A 20,902-nucleotide genomic window follows, 5' to 3' on the forward strand; every position below is an offset into this window, starting at 1 on the left:
GGATTTTTCGTTCATCTTCCCATGGCCGTATCATCATCGTTTCTTCACACTGGCAGCTGTCAGGGGGGGGGAGTGCACGGATCCATAGGTATAAAGAATAAAAGAAAACAGGAAAACAATGTGAAAACATAGACTGACATTTCACAAATATATCGGCAGGACTCTAGGTGTGTGCGATATCACTAACCCTCTACATGCTAAGGCCTACATCTATATCTACTGTCAAGGCCATTTCCGTCATTTAGTTGATCAGCTCATTTCCCCATCTGCTGCAAATCACGATCCGTCTTCAATTGCGTTCTAACTCCGATTTTAAAATCCAACTTAACTCTGACTCTCCTCGGTCGATCTTTGCGTCATCAATCGTCACTGTAGTTAGACATTTCCAACTGGACACTGTCGTTAAGTCCAACTTTGTCGTCCTTCAATCGTTTCTATTGTCATTAACTTGTACTCTAAACAGAAACATTCATTCGAACGCGCCGCTGTCTTATCAAAGACTCAACTGTTTATTTTATAAAATTATTTTTACATAATGATTTGAATTAAAGTTAAACATACAAAAGCCAAGTATCATTGTTCAATTGTGCTATAAAAAGAAACATTTATTTCAAAGCCCCCCTGTTTTATAAAAGAATGCACAGTTGGCCTTTTCTGCTTTTGCGGTAATAAAACTTCTCAAATGCACTTGTGATGTTAGGTTGTATAAAAGTGTTAACTATGGTCAAAATCTAACTTCTTCCTTTAATCGGATTTTTCCGATTATCGACTTCCTTCTTTAATAGAACTTTTTCGATTATCACTTTCGATACTTATCAGACGCATTCCAATACAAAACCTACGTAGGACCCATAAAGTATATTTGTATGAAATTTCGAAAAAAATCGGTCCAGTACATCGAAAACGAAATTATACTCTTACTCTCTTGCTCTCTCTCTCTCTCTCTCTCTCTCTCTCTCTCTCTCTCTCTCTCTCTCACACACACATACACACACACACACCACACCACGCACACACATACATATACATACACATACACACACAGCGTTCCTTTCATATTTTACTAGATATTTTGACATTTTCATATTTTTATTTATCAACTTGAATTTCATCCTGGTTTTAAATACTTATAAAAATTTAAATAACAATATATATATATATATTAGCAGTTCAGCTCGGCTTTGCTCAGGCTATATGTAGTGTTCATAACTTTATGCATATATATATATATATATATATATATATATATATATATATATATATATATATATATATATATATACTAGCATGGGCGCCCGGCGTTTCCCGGGTGTTTGGATGTGTATGTTGAGCAAAAAAAAAAAAGTGGTAGTAGGAAGGCAGGCTCGAACCCGTACCGCAAAGGAGGAAAACAACAGGGTAAAAGCTAACGTTTATGCTGTTACAACCACCGCCAAACCGGAACCGACATTTTTAAAAATTAAGGCTAGACAATCTAAAGGAGAGGATTACTTTCAAAAATATCGGCGAAAAAAGTGACCCCCCCCCCTGTAGAAAAGTGCCTAGTTGAAGGGGAAGATATTAATGTTTTTAGCCAATTTTTCGATATTTGTCATATGAAAGATCGAACTTTAAAACGATACTGATCTTGGTAAAACCCGTCGCTTCTATTGAAATTTTAAGGCAGACATGCAAACATACATACATACATTTATATATTGGTAACTAAAAATTTTCGACCCAAACTGATGAAAAAGCTTGCCCTATCTCTGAATACCCTTTATGTAAAATTTCAAATATTTAGACCAGAAATTGTCTGAGTAATTTGGAAGAGACCTCAGAGGTCAATTTTTTGGAACTTTGACCCCCTATTATGACCCCTTAACATTTTTTGTTTTGGGCTCAAATCAAGTTATTAGTTAGATCCATGTCCAAGGAACCTATATCTAAAATTTCAAGTGCGTAGACCCAAAATTGTCGGAAGAGTTTGGTAGAGTTCTCAAAGGTCAAATCGTTGAACTTTGATCTCTTAATCGCCAAATTTCTAGCCAAAAACCGGTCACATCGATTTTCCCAAATCTCAGTAACCTGTATATCAAATTTCGAGTATGTAGACTAAAAATTGACAGAGTTATTGCATAGGGAAATGTACACAGACACACAGATACACAGACACACACACAGACACTTTCACTTTTATATATATATATATATATATATATATATATATACATATATACATAGATATATATATATATATATACATAGATATATATATATATATATATACATATATATATATATACATATATATATATATATATATATACATATATATATATATATATATATATATATATATATATATATATATATATATGTTAAAATGTTTGACTCATGTTCATCTACATCTAAAATTTCAAGTGTTTAATTGGTGGAGGAGTTTGGTAGAGTCTGCAAAGGTCAACTCTGTAAACTTTAACCTTTTGCCAGCCAAATTTTCGCTCAAAACTGATTAAAAAGCTTGCTGCATGTCTGAATACCCTTTATGCTAAATTTCAAATGTTCCGACCCAAAATTGGCTGCTAGAGACCGCAAGGGTAAAATCTTTTGAACTTTGACCCCTTGGCAGCCAAAATTTCGGCCAAAAACCAATTAAAAAGCTGCCCTATGTCTCAATACTCTTTATGTAAAATTTCAAATGTTTAGACCTGAAATTGGCTGAGTAATTTGGTAGAGACCGCAGAGGTCAATTTTTTTTTAAACTTTGACCCCAATTTTGCCCCCTAAACATTTATAGTTTTGGGCTCAAATCGAATTTTAAAAAATTGATCCATTTCCAAGTGACCTACATCTAAAATTACAAATGTTTAGACCCAAAATTGATGGAGGAGTTTGGTAGGGTTTTCAAAGGTCAAATCATTGAACTCTGACCCCTTTACACCCAAATTTCTGCCAGAAAACTAATTAAAAAGATTTTCCCAAGTCTCAATGCCCCTTATGTCAAATCTCGAATTTGTAGACTGAAAATTGACAGAGTAATTTGGTAGGGAAATGCACACACACATACACACACACACACACGCGCACGCACAGACACAGACACAATTTTACTTTTATATATATATATATATATATATATATATATATATATATATATATACTAGCAGTTTAGCTCGGCTTTGCTCGGGCCCTATGTACTGTTCATAACTTGCCCTACATGTGAATACCCTTTATGTAAAATTTCAAATGTTTAGATAAAAAATTGGCTTAATAGTTTGCTAAAGATCTTTTGAACTTTGACCCCTTGGAAGCAAAATTTTCAGAAAAAAAAAACGATTCAAAAGCTTGCCCTATGTCTGAATACACTTTATGTAAAATTTCAAATGTTTAGACTAAAAATTGGCTAATTTGGTAGAGACCGCAGGGGTCAATGTTTTTAAAACTTTGACCCCAATAATGACCCCTAAATATTAATTGTTTTGAGCTCAAATCAAATTAAAAAGTTAGATCCATATCCAAGTAACCTACATCTATGATTACAAGTGTTTAGACCCAAAATTGGCAGAGGAGTTTGGTAGAGTTTTCAAAGGTCAAATCGTTGAACTATGGCCTCTTGACAGCCAACTTTCTGGCCGAAAAACAATTAAAAAGATCGTCCCAAATTTTAACACTCCTTATGTCTAATCTCGAGTCTCTAGACCGAAAATTGACAGAGTTATTTGGTAGGGAAGTGTACACAGACACACACACACATTTTCACTTTTATAGATATACTAGCCGTTCACCCCCCGGCGTTGCTCGGGCCCTATGTTAATATTTTACTCATATACAGGTAACCTACATATAAAATTTCGTTTAGACCAAAAATTGGCAGAGGAGTTTGGTAAAGTTTTGAAATACGAATATGAATACACTTTATGTAAGATTCCAAATGTTCAGACAAAAATCTGAGTAATTTCGTAGAGACCGCAGAGGTGAATTTTTTTAAAACTTTGACCTTATTTTTAACAACTTAACATTTATTATTTTGGTATCAAATCAAAATAGGAAGTTTTGCCCTTGTCCAAGTTACCTTCATCTAAAATTTAAAGTCTTTAGACCAAAAATTGTCAGAGATATTTGGTAGAATCTGACAGGTCAACTCTTTCAACTTTGACCTTTTAGCAGCCAAATTTTCGACCTAAAACTGATTACAATGCTTGCCGCATGCCTAAATACTCGTTATGTATAAATTTCAAATGTTTAGACCCAAAATTAGCTGAGTAATTTGCTAGACACCGCAAATGTTAAATCTTTTGAACTTTGACCCCTTTGCAGCTTAAATTTTCGACCCAAACCAATTAAAAAGCTTGCTCTATCTCTGAATACCCTTGATGTAAAATTTCAAATGTTTAGACCAGAAATTGACTGAGTGATTTGGTAGAGGTCAATTTATTTTTTAACTTTGACTCAACTTTTGACCCTTTAACATTTATTTTTTGGGGCTCAAATCGAATTAAATGTTTGATCTATGTCCAAGTAAACTACATTCAAGATTTCAAGTGTCTAGACCTAAAATTGACGGAGGAGATTGGTAGAATATTTAAAGATCAAATCGTTCATCATTGACCCCTTGACAGCCAAATTTCTAGCCAAAACTGATTAAAAAGATTTTCCGAAATCTCAATAGCCGTTATGTCAAATCTCGAGTCTCTAGACCAAAAATTGACAGTGATTTGGTGGGGAAATACACACACACACACACACACACACACACACACACACACACACAGACATTTTCATTTTTATAGATAGACTAGCATGGGTGTCCGGTGTTGCCCGGGTGTTTGGAGGTGTGTGTTGAGCAAAAAAAAAAAAAAAAAGTGGTAGTAGGAAGGCAGGCTCGAACCCGTACAGTGAATGAGGAAAAGAACAGGAAAAAGACCTGACGTCTTTGCTGTTACGACCACCGCCAAACTGGAAGTGACGTAGGTTTACATTAAGGCTAGACAATCGAAAAGAGGGGATGACTTTCGAAAATATCACTATAGAAAAGTGCCCAGTTCAGGGTGAAGAAATTAATATTTTTAGTCAATTTTTCGGTATTTGTTGTCTGAAGGTTCGAGCTTCAAAACAATACTGATCTTGTGAAAATCTGTCGCCTCTATCAAAAGTTTTAGACAGATATGCAAACATACATACATACATTTACATATTGGTAGCTCAAATCTTCGAGCCAAACCAATTAAAAAGCTTGCCCTATCTCTGAATATCCTTTATGTAAAATTTCAAATGTTTAGACTAGAAATTGTCTGAGTACATACCGCAGAGGTGAAATTTTTTTACACTTTGACCCCTATTATGACCCCTTAACATTTTTTGTTTTGGGCTCAAATCAAATTAAAAAGTTAGATCCATGTCCAAGGAACCTATATCTAAAATTTCAATTGTTTAGACCCAAAATTGGCGGAGGAGCTTGGTAGAGTTCTCAAAAGTCAAATCGTTTAACTTTGATCCCTTAACAGCCAAATCTCTGGCCAAAAATGGATTACAAAGATTTTTCCAAATCTCAGTACCCTGTATATCAAATTTCGTGTCTGTAGACTTTAAATTGACAGAGTTATGGTGTAGAGAAATGGACATACACACACACATACACTTTCACTTTTGTAGTTAGATAGATAGATAGATAGATAGATTAATTCACTATTAATCTCAACCCCAATATTATTTGCTATTTATTTACTATTTTCTCAACTCCAAAATTATTTACTATTAATCTAAAACACAAAATTATTTGCAATTAATTTACTATTTTTACAACTTCAAACTTATTTCTATTTAATTCACTATTAATCTCAAATCCAAAATAATTTGCTACTAATTTACTATTGTTCTCAACTCCAAACTTATTTACTAATAATTCACTATTAATCTCAAACCCAAAATTATTTGTTATTTATTTACTATTTTCTCAACCCCAAACTATTTTACTCTCAAACCCAAACTTATTTACTATTAATTCACTATTAATCTAAAATTATTTGCTACTAATTTACTATTGTTCTCAACTCCAAACTTATTTACTCTTAATTCACTATTAATCTTAAACCCCAAATTATTTGCTACTTATTTACTATGACTCTAAACTCTAAACTTAATTACTCTTAATTCACTAGCAATCTCAAGCCTAAATATTATTTGCTATTTATTTACTACTACTCTCAACAACAACAACAACAACAACAACCTTATTTACTACTGCCCGGTTATGCTCGACCCTTTTGTGCCATTCACAACTCGCCCTATGTGTGAATATACTTTTATGTAAAATTTCAAATGTTTAGACCCCAAATTGTCTTAGTAATTTCGTAGAGACAGAGGAGGTAAATTTTTGAAATTTTAACCCCAATTTTGTCCCCTTAACATTTATTCTTTTGGTTTCAACTCAGAATAAAATGTTTGACCCATGCCCAAGTTACCTACATTTAAAATTTCAAGTGTTTAGAACCCAAAATTCGCGGAGGAGTTTGGTAGAGTCTGCAAAGGTCAGCTCTGTAAACTTTGGCCTTTTGGCAGTCAAATTTTCGCCCCAAAACGGATTAAAATCTTGCCGCATGTCTGAATACCCTTTAATTAAAATTTCAAATGTTTAGACCCAAAATTGGCTTAATAGTTTGCTAGAGATTGCAAAGGTCAAATCTATTGAACTTTGACCTCTTGGCAGCCAACTTTTCGGTAAAAAAAAAAAACGAATAGAAAGCTTTCCCTATGTCTAAACACACTTTTTGTAAAATTTCAATTGTTTAGACCAAGAATTGGTTGAGTAATTTCATAGAGACCGCAGAGGTCAACTTTTTTAAAACTTTTACCCCAGTTATGACCTTGCCCTATATCTGAATTCCCTTTATGTAAAATTTCAAATATTTACACCAAAAATTGGCTGAATAATTTGCTAGAGACCGCAGAGTTCTATTTTTTTTAACTTTGACCCCAATTTTGACACCTTAGCATTTATTGTTTTGGGCTTAAATTCATTTATTAAGTTAGATCCATGTCCAAGTAATCTACATTGAAAATTTCAAGTGTTTAGACCCAAAATTGGCAGAGGAGTTTGGTAGAGTTCTCAAAGGTCAAATCGTTGAATTTTGACCCCTTGACAGACAAATTTAGAGCCGAAAACTGATTGAAACGATTTTCCCAAATCTCAGTACAACTTATGTCAAATTTCGAGTCCGTAAACCGAAAATTGACAAAGTTATTTGGTAGGTAAATGTACACAGACAGACAGACAGACATTTTCACTTTCAGAAATATAATAGATAAATAAAGCATCGTCAATTGTAACAATTAACAAATAATAATTTTTACAGGAACATTTCGAAAATAGCTTCTAAAGTCCATATTAATGAATTTGATGTAACTCGAAAAAATATTAATTTCTCGAACTACCAATTGAATTAAGCATTGTTTATTTAATATTTTTACACAAAAAATTATAATTGTAAAAAATATTTCTACTTTTTTTTAGATTACAGGTTTTACATAATTTTTATATGTATGACTACAACATTTTCCTTGCTTGCATGAATGTGAAACTGTCGGCGTAACATAATTTTTATAGATTCTTGAAAAATATATATTCTTTTTTTAATTTAAAAGCAGGAACATAGAAAAATAATTCAATCAAAAAATGGCAAAAATTATACAAACGTTAACGATAGGAATGTACGGATGCACAGCTGAAAAAAAAAAGACCAATATCCCTACCTCCTTTTAACTACCTGATGTAATTTTCAGACAACCTTTTGACTTTCTGACATTTTGGACTTTCATAGAATCATTGCTTACGGGACTTCCATTTTGTTTTGGTTAGGCAAAGTGAGAATCTCTCACTTTGGGGGCTAATTAAACTGGGTTTTTTTGTTCAAACAAAGTGCTGTTTTTTTTTTAATTCAGTATTATAGGACTTTGCTAATTATCTTTGAAATAGACTCAGAAAATTAATATTTATCTTTCAAAGGATTTTTACAATTAATTTATTTTTCAAAATTTAGATGAACTTAGTGACCGTGAAAACATTTCTCATTAAAACGTTTTTTTGGGGGGAGGGGGTAGTTTGTTTCACGTGTACAAATATTGATTTTTTGGGTTTGTATTACTGTATACATATATTCGAAAAAGTTGTCAAAAAACAAATATATAACAAATAAATGTTATCAAGGGCAAGATAAGTTACTTTTCTACTAAAATGGATATATTTTTCGTGTTTTTATTTAATGTAACATGTTTATTCAGCTCGAAAAGCATACAGTGTTTACCGATGTATTGGAAAACTCAAAATGGCGCCCGACTCTCTCTTTAACACGGTAAGTTCGGGGAAAGATGTTATAAATAATAAACTAGACAATACTGTTAGAAATTCGCTCAATATATGTTACCGTGACATAAGTTGACATATATTCGGTGTTTTTTAATAGTATTTTGTCTAGTTTATTATTTATAACACCTTTTCCCGAACTTACCGTGTTAAAGAGAGAGAGTCGGGCGCCATTTTGAATTTTCCAATACATCGGTAAACACTGCATGTTTTTCGAGCTGAATAAACATGTTACATTGAATAAAAACACAAAAAATATATCCAGTTTGGTAGAAAAGTAACTTACCTTGCCTTTGATAACATTTATTTGTTATATATTTGTTTTTTGACAACTTTTTCGAATCTATGTGTACAGTAATACAAACCCTATTTTTTTAAATTAACTTTAGTCTTTACTCTTTCAAATACAATGGAAAAGTAGTCGGAAACTTACAAAATTATGATAAACAGGCTTTCAAAACTAAGTCCCCTATATTTTTTCGTCATTATTGTCCATACCTAACATTTAGGTATATTCACCATGTATGAAATAAACTGCTCACGAAATATTTTCGCCAATATTTCAGTTTTCTTTAAATGACATATCTTCCGTTTTTTGTTTTTGCCTTTTTCTCAGCAGTATGAATTTCGTGTACTTCGTATTTTCCTGAGCGCCCAATTTTTGTAATAACAATATCATTTTTCTTCGTCAGACCACAACTGACATCTTTTCGACAAAATTAATTAAGCAAGATTTCCTTAATTTAAAAAGGCCAATCCGTCAAACCTAAGAAAGGACAAATTATAAAACAAATACGGCGGCCTCGAATGTCGTACTTTTAGTCTAATAAAAAAAATGAAAACAAAATTGATAAAAATGATTTTTTTTTTCTGGTTTTATTTCAGCCTTTGGGTCTAATAATGTGTTTTATATAGAAATAAATAGTTTGTATAATTTTTTGTTTGTCGAATAATTTACGCTGCTAAACTACACATTTACCCGAGTAAATGTAAGAAAAAAATGTAAAAACAAATAAATGAATAAAAATATAATTATCTATTATAATTACAACAAGTAGTCGCATCGTTCTTTTCTTACAGTTAGCGTCCCAAATTTATTGTATGAAATAAAATATAGAGTTATGTACCTTAGACGAAGCAGTCTTTGCCTTTTCGTTTTGTATTTGATTACGTACGATGCAAATTTTTTAACGTGGGATTTTAAATTTTACAATATATTTTTGGCGCTGTTTTGCAGGTTGTTACTGTGAAGAGGGAGACAACTCTCGTTTACTGAACGATTCGTTCATTTTTTTTTTTCTCATAACTAGCATTTCAGCCCGGCGTTGCCCCGGTGTTTGGAGGTATATGTGGAGCAAAAAAAAAAAAAAAGGAGAAAATAAAGGTCGGGTTTGTATTACTGTACACATAGATTCGAAAAAGTTGTCAAAAAACAAATATAGAACAAATAAATGTTATCAAAGGCAAGATAAGTTACTTTTCTACCTAACTGGATATATTTTTTGTGTTTTTATTCAGTGTAACATGTTTATTCAGCTCGAAAAACATGCAGTGTTTACCGATGTATTGGAAAATTCAAAATGGCAGCCGACTCTCTCTCGGAGAGGGTACGTTTGGGAAAAGGTATTATAAATAATAAACTAGACAAAATACTGTTAGAAATTCGCTCAATATATGTTACCGTGACATAAGTTGACATGTATTCTGTTAAAAACATTTTCTTCCAAATCACTGGATTCGGCATTAAATAACCTGAAGAGGGATGATATGCTGTAAAACAAAAACAACCAACAAACATATGTTAAAGACATTAAATTCAAACAACGTAATAAGTACAAATCCAGTAGATGATATTACCGAGACAGTTATTTTTAAATCGTTAAAATTAAACATAAAATATATTTGAAAATTGTATCCATTTTGTGCTTGTATACCTCAATTGAATGATTTACAAGTCCGTGTACATATTCTAGGTTTTCCAGATTATTATAGCTCCCCCATTTGTCTGTATAAATAATTGAGCCAGGAGCGACACATTCCATAACCTGTTCCAGTGTTCTGGCTGAGCAATCCAGTATTTGCTGCAAAAAACCTACTTTTTCGGTTTGGTCATAGATATAATATATATCCCATATTTGTCTAAGGACACTTCCAACATGTTCTTTTTCTTTTAACTAATAATATTACGTCAATTTGCAGTATATGTCCAGGGCCACCCATCATATTCCTGTTTTTAATACTTTTGCTAGTATATTTCATGGCAAGTGCTCGTCTGAACTCCAATCTATGGTTCCCACTCGCCAAACATTTATGAGAAACACTCATCTAGCTGAAAACACTATCAATAATTTCCCCCACTCCTTATCTGTGGCTAAACTTAAACGTAGCTTCCATGAACAAAGCTTCTTTCTTAGAACTACACGCCTGTGGAATTGTTTTCCGTTTGCCTGCTTTCCAGCTGACTACAATATGGTCGTCTTCAAGTCCAATGTAAACAAGTTCTATAATAATAATAATAATAATAATAATAATAATAATAATAATAATAATAATGGGAAGAAAAACAACTACATAAAAGGTTCATTAGAATGACAAAAGATGAGAATAACGAAAACACATAAGTTGAGAAACTGGATCTGTAATAACCGCAGCACAAGATAACTTGATAAGAACCAACCACATCAAAGCAAAGATCGATAGAACACAAGAAAACAGTAAATGCAGACTGTGGATAAAGAGACGAAACGATAAACCATATACTAAGTGAATGCAACAAACTGGCCCAAATGGAATACAAGAACAGACACGACCAAGTGAGAATTATGCAAACAACTGCATTTCGAACGCACAGACAAGTAGTACAAACATAAGCCAGCAACAGTACTTGAAAATGAGAATCACAAAATCCTATGAGACATGGACATACAAACTGATAAACCCATCCAAGCAAGAAGACCGGATGTCATAATAATTAACAAGAAAGAAAAATCCTGTCAAATCGTAGACTTTGCTGTTCCAGCTAACTTAGGGTGAATATCAAAGAAAAGGAGAAACGGAGTAAATACACAGAGCTAGCCAGAGAGCTGAAAGGGATATGGATGACGAAGAAAATGAAAATAATACCTATAATAGTAGGAGCACTAGGAACAACCCCGAAAAACTTTGAAAATAGAATGGGAGAAATTGGAATCAAAGGAATGACTGGAAAATTCAACAAACAACAACAATGAAAACAGCTGAAATATTAAGGAAAATACTTGAATGCGGAGTATAACACACACGAACTACAAACACAGACCAAACAAGACGCTGCAGAGACAAAACATGAAGCGCTACATGGAACCCAGAACATTGTTGAAGCTGCATGCCTATAAGTTCTCTAACACCACATTCATCCCCCCATTTCCACATCACTCCCCCCCCCCCCGCTAAAAAAAGTGTGAGAGTGAACAGCCAAGTAGTCAAGTAGGAAAGAAAGACTGAGGAGTGAGCACTGACCAGACCTCCACTGTATAAGTGCGAAGAGAACTGGTACCTTCGGGAGGCTTACTGCCACTTAAATTACAGTAAAGACCAATGGCCACTGCCAACGAGAAATCAATGGCAAGCAGCTGTTGCGAAAATGCAAATTCATTTGCAAATGTTAGCGAAAGAGCTGGAGAGTACTAGAAAATCTGGGAAGACTTGTTGTCACTCAGCTTCAAGGGAACATCACAGGCTGTATTCAATGAGATCTTTGATGAACTGTGTGAAAGCTCCTTGTGAGCCAATGGTGGTGGTGGTGGGAAGATGAAGGACCCAACATCAAAACGAGACTATCGTAAATTCAAGTTCAAGAAATGGGGGGGGGGTCTGTTTACTAGATCTGAAATTGTATCTGAAATTGAACCCCCTTCTAAATATTAAATTTTTTTATTTGTTTTTTATACTCTGATAGCTTAGTGTTCAATCGATAATAATCCGCAGAAATAGTCGAAAAAAGACGAAAAGGAAAAAAAAAAATTGTAAGGGGGGGGGCGGAAAGTTCACGCAAACCATTTTTTAGTTTTTATAATTAGGTTAAATTGTAAATAACTGATAATTTTATTTCATTTTATTTTATTTATTTTTTAAGCCAGCCTGACTTTGGTCAAGGAATAAGACGAAATATGCGTGATATTAGATCTCTACCTATAGTATAATGGAACTCACGAATGTAAGGGGGATAACTCTTAATCCTTAAGTGTTGAACTCTTCTGTGATTAAAGATTTAGAAATACTAGTGTGTTGAAGTTGTTTAAGTATGGACGTGGCGACTTTGTTCGCCGGTGTAGCCATTCTTGGATTACTTTTACTTTTCTTTTTTCTGATCGGTATTTACTTGACGGCGGAATCTTACCCCAACCTGAAGCGCTATGAGAGCGAGTCTTTCTTTACGGACCCAAAACATGGAAATACCAAACAGAATTTCCCAAGTTTGGAAGACGCGCCTAGCACGGACTTGTCCGTTATTGTTCCGGCGTACAATGAGGAAGAAAGGATGCCGCAGATGTTGAATGAAGCTATTGCTCACTTGAACAAGAGGCAAAAATCCAGCCCCACATATAAGTACGAAATCATTGTAGTCGATGACGGCAGCCGTGACAAGACAACAGAGACCGCCATGATGTACTCTGAGAAGTACGGTACCGACAAGGTTCGTGTTTTAACGCTGGAGAAGAACCGAGGTAAAGGCGGTGCCATACGTTTAGGAATGATGTCGGCGCGTGGACAGTGGCTTTTGTTTGCCGACGCTGACGGGGCTACGCGGTTTAGCGACTTGGACAAACTGGAGCAAGAACTGGAGACCCTCTTAGTGAAGAACAAGACGTGTAACAATCGGGTTGTTGTTTGCGGGTCCCGTGCGCATTTGGAACAAGAGGCCATCGCCAACCGGAGCTTCTTTCGGACGATCCTTATGCATGGCTTTCATTTTCTGGTCTGGTTGCTGTGTGTCCGAGGCGTAAAGGACACCCAGTGCGGTTTTAAGCTGATGACTCGGGAGGCGGCCCTTCTTCTTTTCTGGAACTTGCACGTTGAACGTTGGGCCTTCGACGTGGACCTTCTCCACGTGGCCCAGCATTTCCGACTGCCTCTTGGCGAGGTTGCCGTGAAATGGCAGGAGATCGAGGGTTCGAAACTGGTCCCTTTCTGGAGCTGGTTACAGATGGGCAGGGACCTTATTCTCATTTGGCTTCGTTATTCCATCGGTGCCTGGAAAATCAGAGACATCCGACCAAAGCAACAGTAATTTGTGTTGAAAACAAACATTATCACGATAAACATAAACACCGATAACATTTGTACTGCTTATGTTTTTTCTTTCTTTTTTTCTTTACTTTTTTTTCCATAGTAGCCAACAAAACAAGAGCGAAAAAATAAAAATACAACGAATGCTACCAAAGGCAAGCTAATTTACACTTCTACCTATATGGATAAGTTTTTTTTTTTTTTTTTTTTTTTTTTCTGTGTTAACTTCTTTTAAAGTTTTTATAAATAAAAAAAAATAAAGGTAGTATAACCTATCCAGTTAGAACGAAAAACAAAACGGTTTCGGTGGAGTATCGATAATCGCTCAAAAATCGAAAACAAAAAGTATATACTGATAGAAACATATTCAATGTCATCAATCGTGAGAAAATTTGGTACTAGTGCAGCAGCACTGCAGCACTGAGTGATCCGGACGTAAATAATAACGTTATTATTTAAAAAGCCATTCTTAACATGGGGAGGGTGTTTTGTACCTATTCTATACTTCAACCTTACAATTGAATAAAAAACAAACATAAAACTGGTTTGTATTACTGTACACATAGATTCGAAAAAGTTGTCAAACAAATATATAACAAATGTTATCAAAGGCAAGATAAGTTACTTTTCTACCAAACTGGATATATTTTTTGTGTTTTTATTCAATGTAACATGTTTATTCAGCTCGAAAGACATGCAGTGTTTACCGATGTATTGGAAAATTCAAAATGGCGCCCGCGCCCGACTCTCTTTAACACGGTAAGTTTTGGAAAAGGTGTTATAAATAATAAACTAGACAAAATACTATTTTAAAAAAACATCGAATATATGTCAACTTATGTCACAGTAACATATATTGAGCAAATTTCTAACAGTATTTTGTCTAGTTTATTATTTATAACATCTTTTCCCGAACTTACCGTGTTAAAGAGAGAGTCGGCCGCCATTTTGAATTTTCCAATACATACATCGGTAAACACTGTATGCTTTTCGAGCTGAATAAACATGTTACATTGAATAAAAACACGAAAATTATATCCAGTTTGATAGAAAAGTAACTTATTTTGCCTTTGATAACATTTATTTGTTATATATTTGTTTTTTTGACAACTTTTTCGAATCTGTGTACAGTAAATACACCCCATTAAACTTGGAAATACGATTTAAAAAAAAAAAAAAAAAAAATAGCTCTGATCACTCTGCAGTGCAAGTGCACTGCCCCCATCACAAGTTACTGAATGTTATTTCAGCACGGTCCATGTTCTACATAAGTGCCATAAAGACAAGTTACTCTTCTACCTACCTAAATAAGGTTGCATGTGTGGGGTTTGTATTACTATATACATAGATACGAAAAAGTTGTCAAAAAACTAATATAACAAATAAATGTTATTAAAGGCAAGATAAGTTACTTTTCTATCTAACTGGATAATCTTTTTGTGTTTTTATTATTGTGTTACATTAACCTGTTTATTCACCTCAAGACATGCAGTATTTACCGATGTCTTAAAAAATTTTGAATGGTGCCGAACTCTCTGCTAAACACCTTAAGTTTGGGAAAACAAGTTAAAAATAAAGAACTAGACAAAATACTGTTAAAAACCTACTGAATATACGTCAGCTTATGTTGCGGTAACCTATATTGAGCAAGTATTTTGTTTTATTTTTAATTCATTTTCCCAAACTTACCGTATTCAGCAGAGTTTTGCGCCATTTAAAATTTTCCAATACATCGGTAAACACTGTATGTTTTTCGAGCTGAATAAACATGTTACATTAAATAAAAACACAAAAAATTATCAAGTTAGGTAGAAAAGTAACTTATTTTGCCTTTGATAACATTTATTTGTTTATATATTTGCTTTTTGACAAGTTTTTCGAATCCCTTTATATAGTAATGCAAACCCTTATGTGTGTTTTAACTTATTTTATAGCGTTTATTTACTTTGAAACAAAAGTAGTGTCAAGTCCCAGTTAGAATGAAAAAAAAGAAGCTGTTTTGACACTTCTACACTATCAGAACTAAGTTTTGTAGTCGATAAATGGAGTTTTCGGATAAAAAGCAATGGTTTTGACTGATTTTATGTTAGCTTCCAAACTGCAGTCGAACGTACCTGAATATTACGGAATTATTCAAAACCAACTTTAATCGTGTTAGCGGGTGAAAAATTGCGGCCATCTTGTTTTTAAAAAATAAATCAAAACGGAAAATTACCTCCCTTTTGAATTCTGTTGTGTCTTACATTAGTAAATACAATTTTTTTTAATAAACAAATTTCTATCTTATTGATTTTCGTAATTTTGGGATATAATCATCTTAAAAATATGAAGAATACGCAGATACCATTGTTTTCATGTGAAAATCAGTTTTACAATTTTTCAAATTTTGTTCTGATAGTGTAGAAGTGCTGCCGGTTTGTTATAGCCATTTGGACCCTCAATAATCACTTGAAAAAAAAAAAAAAAAAATTGAACATAACATGGGAGAACATTACATTTTTGCATGATTGGTAACATTTATTGGAGGGAGTTCCTACCTGTATTTTAATTTTCGATTTTTAGCGATTATCAAGAGTCCAAATGACTATAACAAAATCGCCATTCTTTGTTCTCAAAAGACTTAACACTACTTTTGTTTCAAAGTAAATAAACGCTTTAAAATAAGTTAAGACACAAAAAAAACGTATCCTCCAGACAGATAGAAGAGTAACTTATCCTTGGCTTTGGTAACATTTATTTGTTGTATATTTATTTTTCATCATTTTTTTTTTTTTGGGGGGGGGGGGGCTTGTTTGTTGGTTGTAAAAAAAAAAGGCCAGTTTTTACTCTCACATGAATTGGAGTTTACTTCTGGTTGTAAATGAAAATCAGATTTACATTTTTGCGATGGTTACACGTGAGCAGCTTGAAAAAAATATCCGCAAAGAAGGAATTTAAAAATTAAATTTTAGAGTGGGGGATCAATTTCTTTCTTTTAAAATTAAATTTTAGAGTGGGGGATCACTTTCTTATATAAACTTAATGTAAAATGTGCACCCACTTTTTAGACTTGTAACATCTGGCATGTTTTTTTTTGTTTTTTGCTTCGAAAATAAATCAAAGCATATTAATAAAAATGGGTGGATCTTTGGCAATATTAACTCATTCAAGTCCTTGCTCCTTGACACTTCATCTTCTATATATATAAAAGCGAAAATGTATGTATGTTTGGATGTCTGCTAAAAGCTTTCGACAGACAGAACAAAAATTCACAAACTCGGTATCACATTAAAGCTCCATCCTTCGCTCGAAAAATTAGCCAAAAACGTTCATTTTTTCACCCCGAAATCGACAATTTTGGAATGGAGGGGGTAACAAAAACGGTCCTCTCGTGACGACGACCGGTTCTACGCATACGTCAGATGACGTCATGACCTGATTTACTTTAAATAGTTGAGAAACTGACTAAATTTCATGTACGTCGCGTTAGGTCAGTTTGCGAGCGCAAAAAAAAAAAAAATGGAGTCGTAAGCAGGCTCGAAATCATAACAAACCAGGGAAAAAGAGGTGAAAAAAAAAAACTGTCTTACCGATGTGCCTACTGTTGTTGTGGCCTCACAAGCGGTCAAAATAACAGCTTTTATGCGACATCGTGGGTGCGAGGGTTGAATGACTTGCAAAAATATCAGCAACAAAAAACAACCCTTCTTGTAGAAAACTGCTCTGTTGAGGGTGAAGGACTTAATGTTTTTGGCCAATTTTTTTTTATATTTGTCGCCCAAAAGGTCGAGCTTCGAAATGATACTAATCTCGTGAAAATCCGTTTTCTCTGTCAAAAGTTTTTGAGACATACATACATATTTACATTTAAACAGACATTTAGAGTTATATTATAGATTTCTATATTTACTGTAGGATTCTTATGTCAAAAAACACTTTGATTTTTTGTTTTTCCTATCAGGGTTCAATCCTGCATCAAGGTGCTTTGCTGTTCCATTAAAACTACCGGAATGATCAAAAAAAAAAAAAAAAAATCGAACATTACAACAAATAAAAAAAGTTATGGTAAAAAAAAAAATTTTTTTTTTAATTCCCGGTCCTTCTTGACATAACATTCCCCATTAAAATTGGTAAATAAACTTCTAATTTTCTTATACATACTTCTTTGTTTTTATCACCTCCGTTCTGTCTCAAGAGACAATGGCTACCCTCTGTTAGAGTGGCTGCACGTGTAACTGTGAAGCAAGGGTTGCATAATTCCAAACACACCTCTCCTGAATCAACACTGTGTGATTCCAGTGACAGAGAGAAGTCCAGGAAAACCAGAAACAATGCCGAGGTAAACAGAGAGCAAATACAGCACCCATTTAATACTGATCAGGTTCAACGTTGCTTAACTTTGATCTGTGAACATGATTATGCTATATAACTTGTTTATGAATGTGGAGAAAAGTGGGTGCTTGTAGAGATTGTGATCCATGGCGGAGAGCAACAACACACTGAAAAGTAGAGTTCATGAAGCAGAAAACAAAAGAACGCTGAATTGTTTATATTATTGGTTTTTGTAATTAGATTTGCAATTGTGTTTTATCGTAGCGTTTTATTGTTCACTTTGGTATTTGTGCATTTTTAGTTTGGAGAAGAATAATTATTATTTTTTATTTTTTTTTTTCACTTTAGAAGAATTCACTCAAAACAAGGGGAGACAATTCAAAGAGTTGTTAAAGTTTCATGTAACTTATTGGTAAAAGTAAAACAAACACTATCTGAACATTTATTTAATTAAAATAATTTTTGTTTAGTTTTTATAAAATCACTTGCCAGACCCATTAACCAAGGTAAAATAGGAGAACGCTACCTTTTTTTTTTAAAAAAAAAAGAAAGCATTCTTTTTAAATGAATGTTATGAAATTGTCAGTAGGGACCTCCATTGCTCACCAAAAAATTGGTGATGTCATAATTCTGTGTGTACTTTTACTGGACTGTTTACACACATTGATTATTTACAGATAGATGAAAAACAGAAAATATGAATAATGTACGTAACGTCTAATAATTAGGAAAAAAAATTGGAAACATTTAATCAACATTTTATGGTTAAAACTGAACATTTTGAATCTAGAATGTTTTGGGTTTTTTTTTTTTATAATTCAACAGGGCTGCTGCGAGTAAGGTGGGCTCTCTCTACTGTGCTAGAAAGCTACTTATGCCTGAAAGTATCCTGTACGTATATAAGGCCACCATTCGCCCATGTATGGAGTATTGTTGTCACATGTGGACTGCTGCATCTGCTACTAGTCTCTCACTCTTGGACAGGTTTCAAAAGAGAGTCGCCAACCTGATAGGTACTGAATTGTCATTTAAGCTTCAATCTCTGTCTCATCAACGGAATGTCGCATCTCTCTGCTTGTTTCACAAGTATTTTAATGGTGGATGCTCCGACAAACTACAAGCACTTGTATCCCCTCGACATAAATACTCCCGACAAACTCGACAAGCAGCAAAATCCCACCCCTACACAGTGGAGATCCTTAGATGTAATAAAGCCTTCTACTCTAATAGTTTCTTCCCCAAAGCTGTTAGACTTTGGAATTCCCTTCCGAGTTCCTGCTTCCCCAACTATACTGACATGCAGAAGTTCAAGTGTAATGCGAACAGACATCTTGCTGCTCAACTCCCTACATAGTATCCCTGCAAATTATGTCCCTTATAGTAGCCTCTACATCAAAGTTGCAATGTTCATTGTTTGAGGTGAGAATAGAATTTTAAAAAATATGTAGAAGGCAGTACAATGCAGAGGTGTAACAGAAAGACACAAACTGAATCAGATAAAGATTTTTTTTTTTAAACTACAAATATATGTGTACTAGCATTTCAGCCCGGCGTTGCCCGGGTGTTTTGAGGTGTATGCTGAGCAAAACAAAAAAAAAAAAAAGGTCAATTTTTTTTTAACTTTGACCCCTATTATGACCCCTTAAAATTTATTGTTTAGGGCTCAAATAAAGTTATTAAGTTAGATCCATGTCCAAGGAATCTATATCTAAAATTTCACGTGTTTAGACCCAAAATTGTAGGAAGAGTTTGGTAGAGTTCTCAAAGGTCAACGTTGAACTTTGACCCCTTAATCGCCAAATTTCTGTCCGAAAACCAATCACATCGATTTTCCCAAATCTCAGTACCCTGTGTATCAAATTTCGAATCTGTAGGCTTAAAATTGACAGAGTTATTGCGTAGGGAAATGTATACACACACAGACACTTTCACTTTTATATATATATATATATATATATATATATATATATATATATATATATATATTTATACATTTCATAAACACATTTTATTTATATTTGTACCATGATCACCTATGTCAGCTGGTCTGATGCAATATCCGTATTCTATTATATTTTGAGAAAGATTTATCGTTTTGTCAGATATATGTTTGACTTTGGTTCAAACGTGCCTCTGTAAACACTAAGTTTCGCAGCAAATAATGGCTTGAAATGTGTTATTTAAGTATTTTATTTCATTTTATTTCAATATAATTAGATTTTTTTATTATTATTATTATTATTTTTAGTTGGTAGGGAAAAAAATGGACAAATAAAGATAGGGGGACATAGTTTTGAAAACCGATTTATCATATTTTTTTGTAGGTTTCTGACTACTTTTTCATTGTATTTGAAAGATTAAAGACTAAAGTTAATTTCCAAAAGGAAAAATATATTTGTACACGTGAAAAAAAAGTTATAAATTTTTTTTTCATGGCGAGCTAAGCAACTCAGCTAATTTTAAAGTTAAATAAATTCATTGTAAAAATCCTTTAAAAGATAAATATTAGTTTTCTGGGTCTATTTCAACATTAATTAGTAAAGTCCTAAGATATTGAATTAAATTTAAAAAAACAAAAAAAAACCCACCTTGTTTGTACAAAAAATAGCTTAATTAGTCCAAAAAGCAAGCGATTTTGCTCTTTGCAAAATCGTAATAAACGGAAGTTTTGTAAACACAGAATATACGGAAGCCCAAAATTTCAGCCAGTCGAAAAACTGAAAATGACGTCATGTAATAAAAAGGGAGGAGGAGGGGGGGGTGTTAGTTTTCTTGTTTTTGTTTTCCCAGACGTGCATCCGTACATTCATATCCTGGAGATTTATATCATTTTTACCATTTTTTAATTTAATTATTTTTCTATGTTCCTGTTTTAAAAATTTTTTTTTTTTATTATTATTTTTCAAGATTATATAAAAATTATGTCATGCCAAAAGTTTCATATTCATGCAAGCAAGAAAAATGTTAAAATCTTACATATAA

The 20,902-nt window shown here is 33.4% G+C and overlaps 1 protein-coding gene across 1 annotated transcript; it reads left to right on the forward strand.

Annotated features, from left to right (window-relative positions):
- The first annotated feature begins 12,584 nt into the window (after positions 1-12,584).
- LOC145260621 (dolichyl-phosphate beta-glucosyltransferase-like) lies at positions 12,585-17,744 on the forward strand. The gene has a single exon (XM_080118932.1). The coding sequence runs from the start codon at positions 12,624-12,626 to the stop codon at positions 13,608-13,610; it is 987 nt and encodes a 328-aa protein (XP_079975058.1). The 5' UTR covers positions 12,585-12,623; the 3' UTR covers positions 13,611-17,744.
- Positions 17,745-20,902: the final 3,158 nt, after the last annotated feature.

Source organism: Euprymna scolopes, chromosome 36 (assembly GCF_053919585.1).
Source record: "Euprymna scolopes isolate OS-2025 chromosome 36, ASM5391958v1, whole genome shotgun sequence".
Lineage (NCBI taxonomy): Eukaryota > Metazoa > Mollusca > Cephalopoda > Sepiida > Sepiolidae > Euprymna > Euprymna scolopes.

Coding starts and splice junctions, on each gene's coding strand:
- LOC145260621 (XM_080118932.1), top strand. CDS start 12,624: ATGGACGTGGCGACTTTGTTCGCCGGTGTAGCCATTCTTGGATTACTT.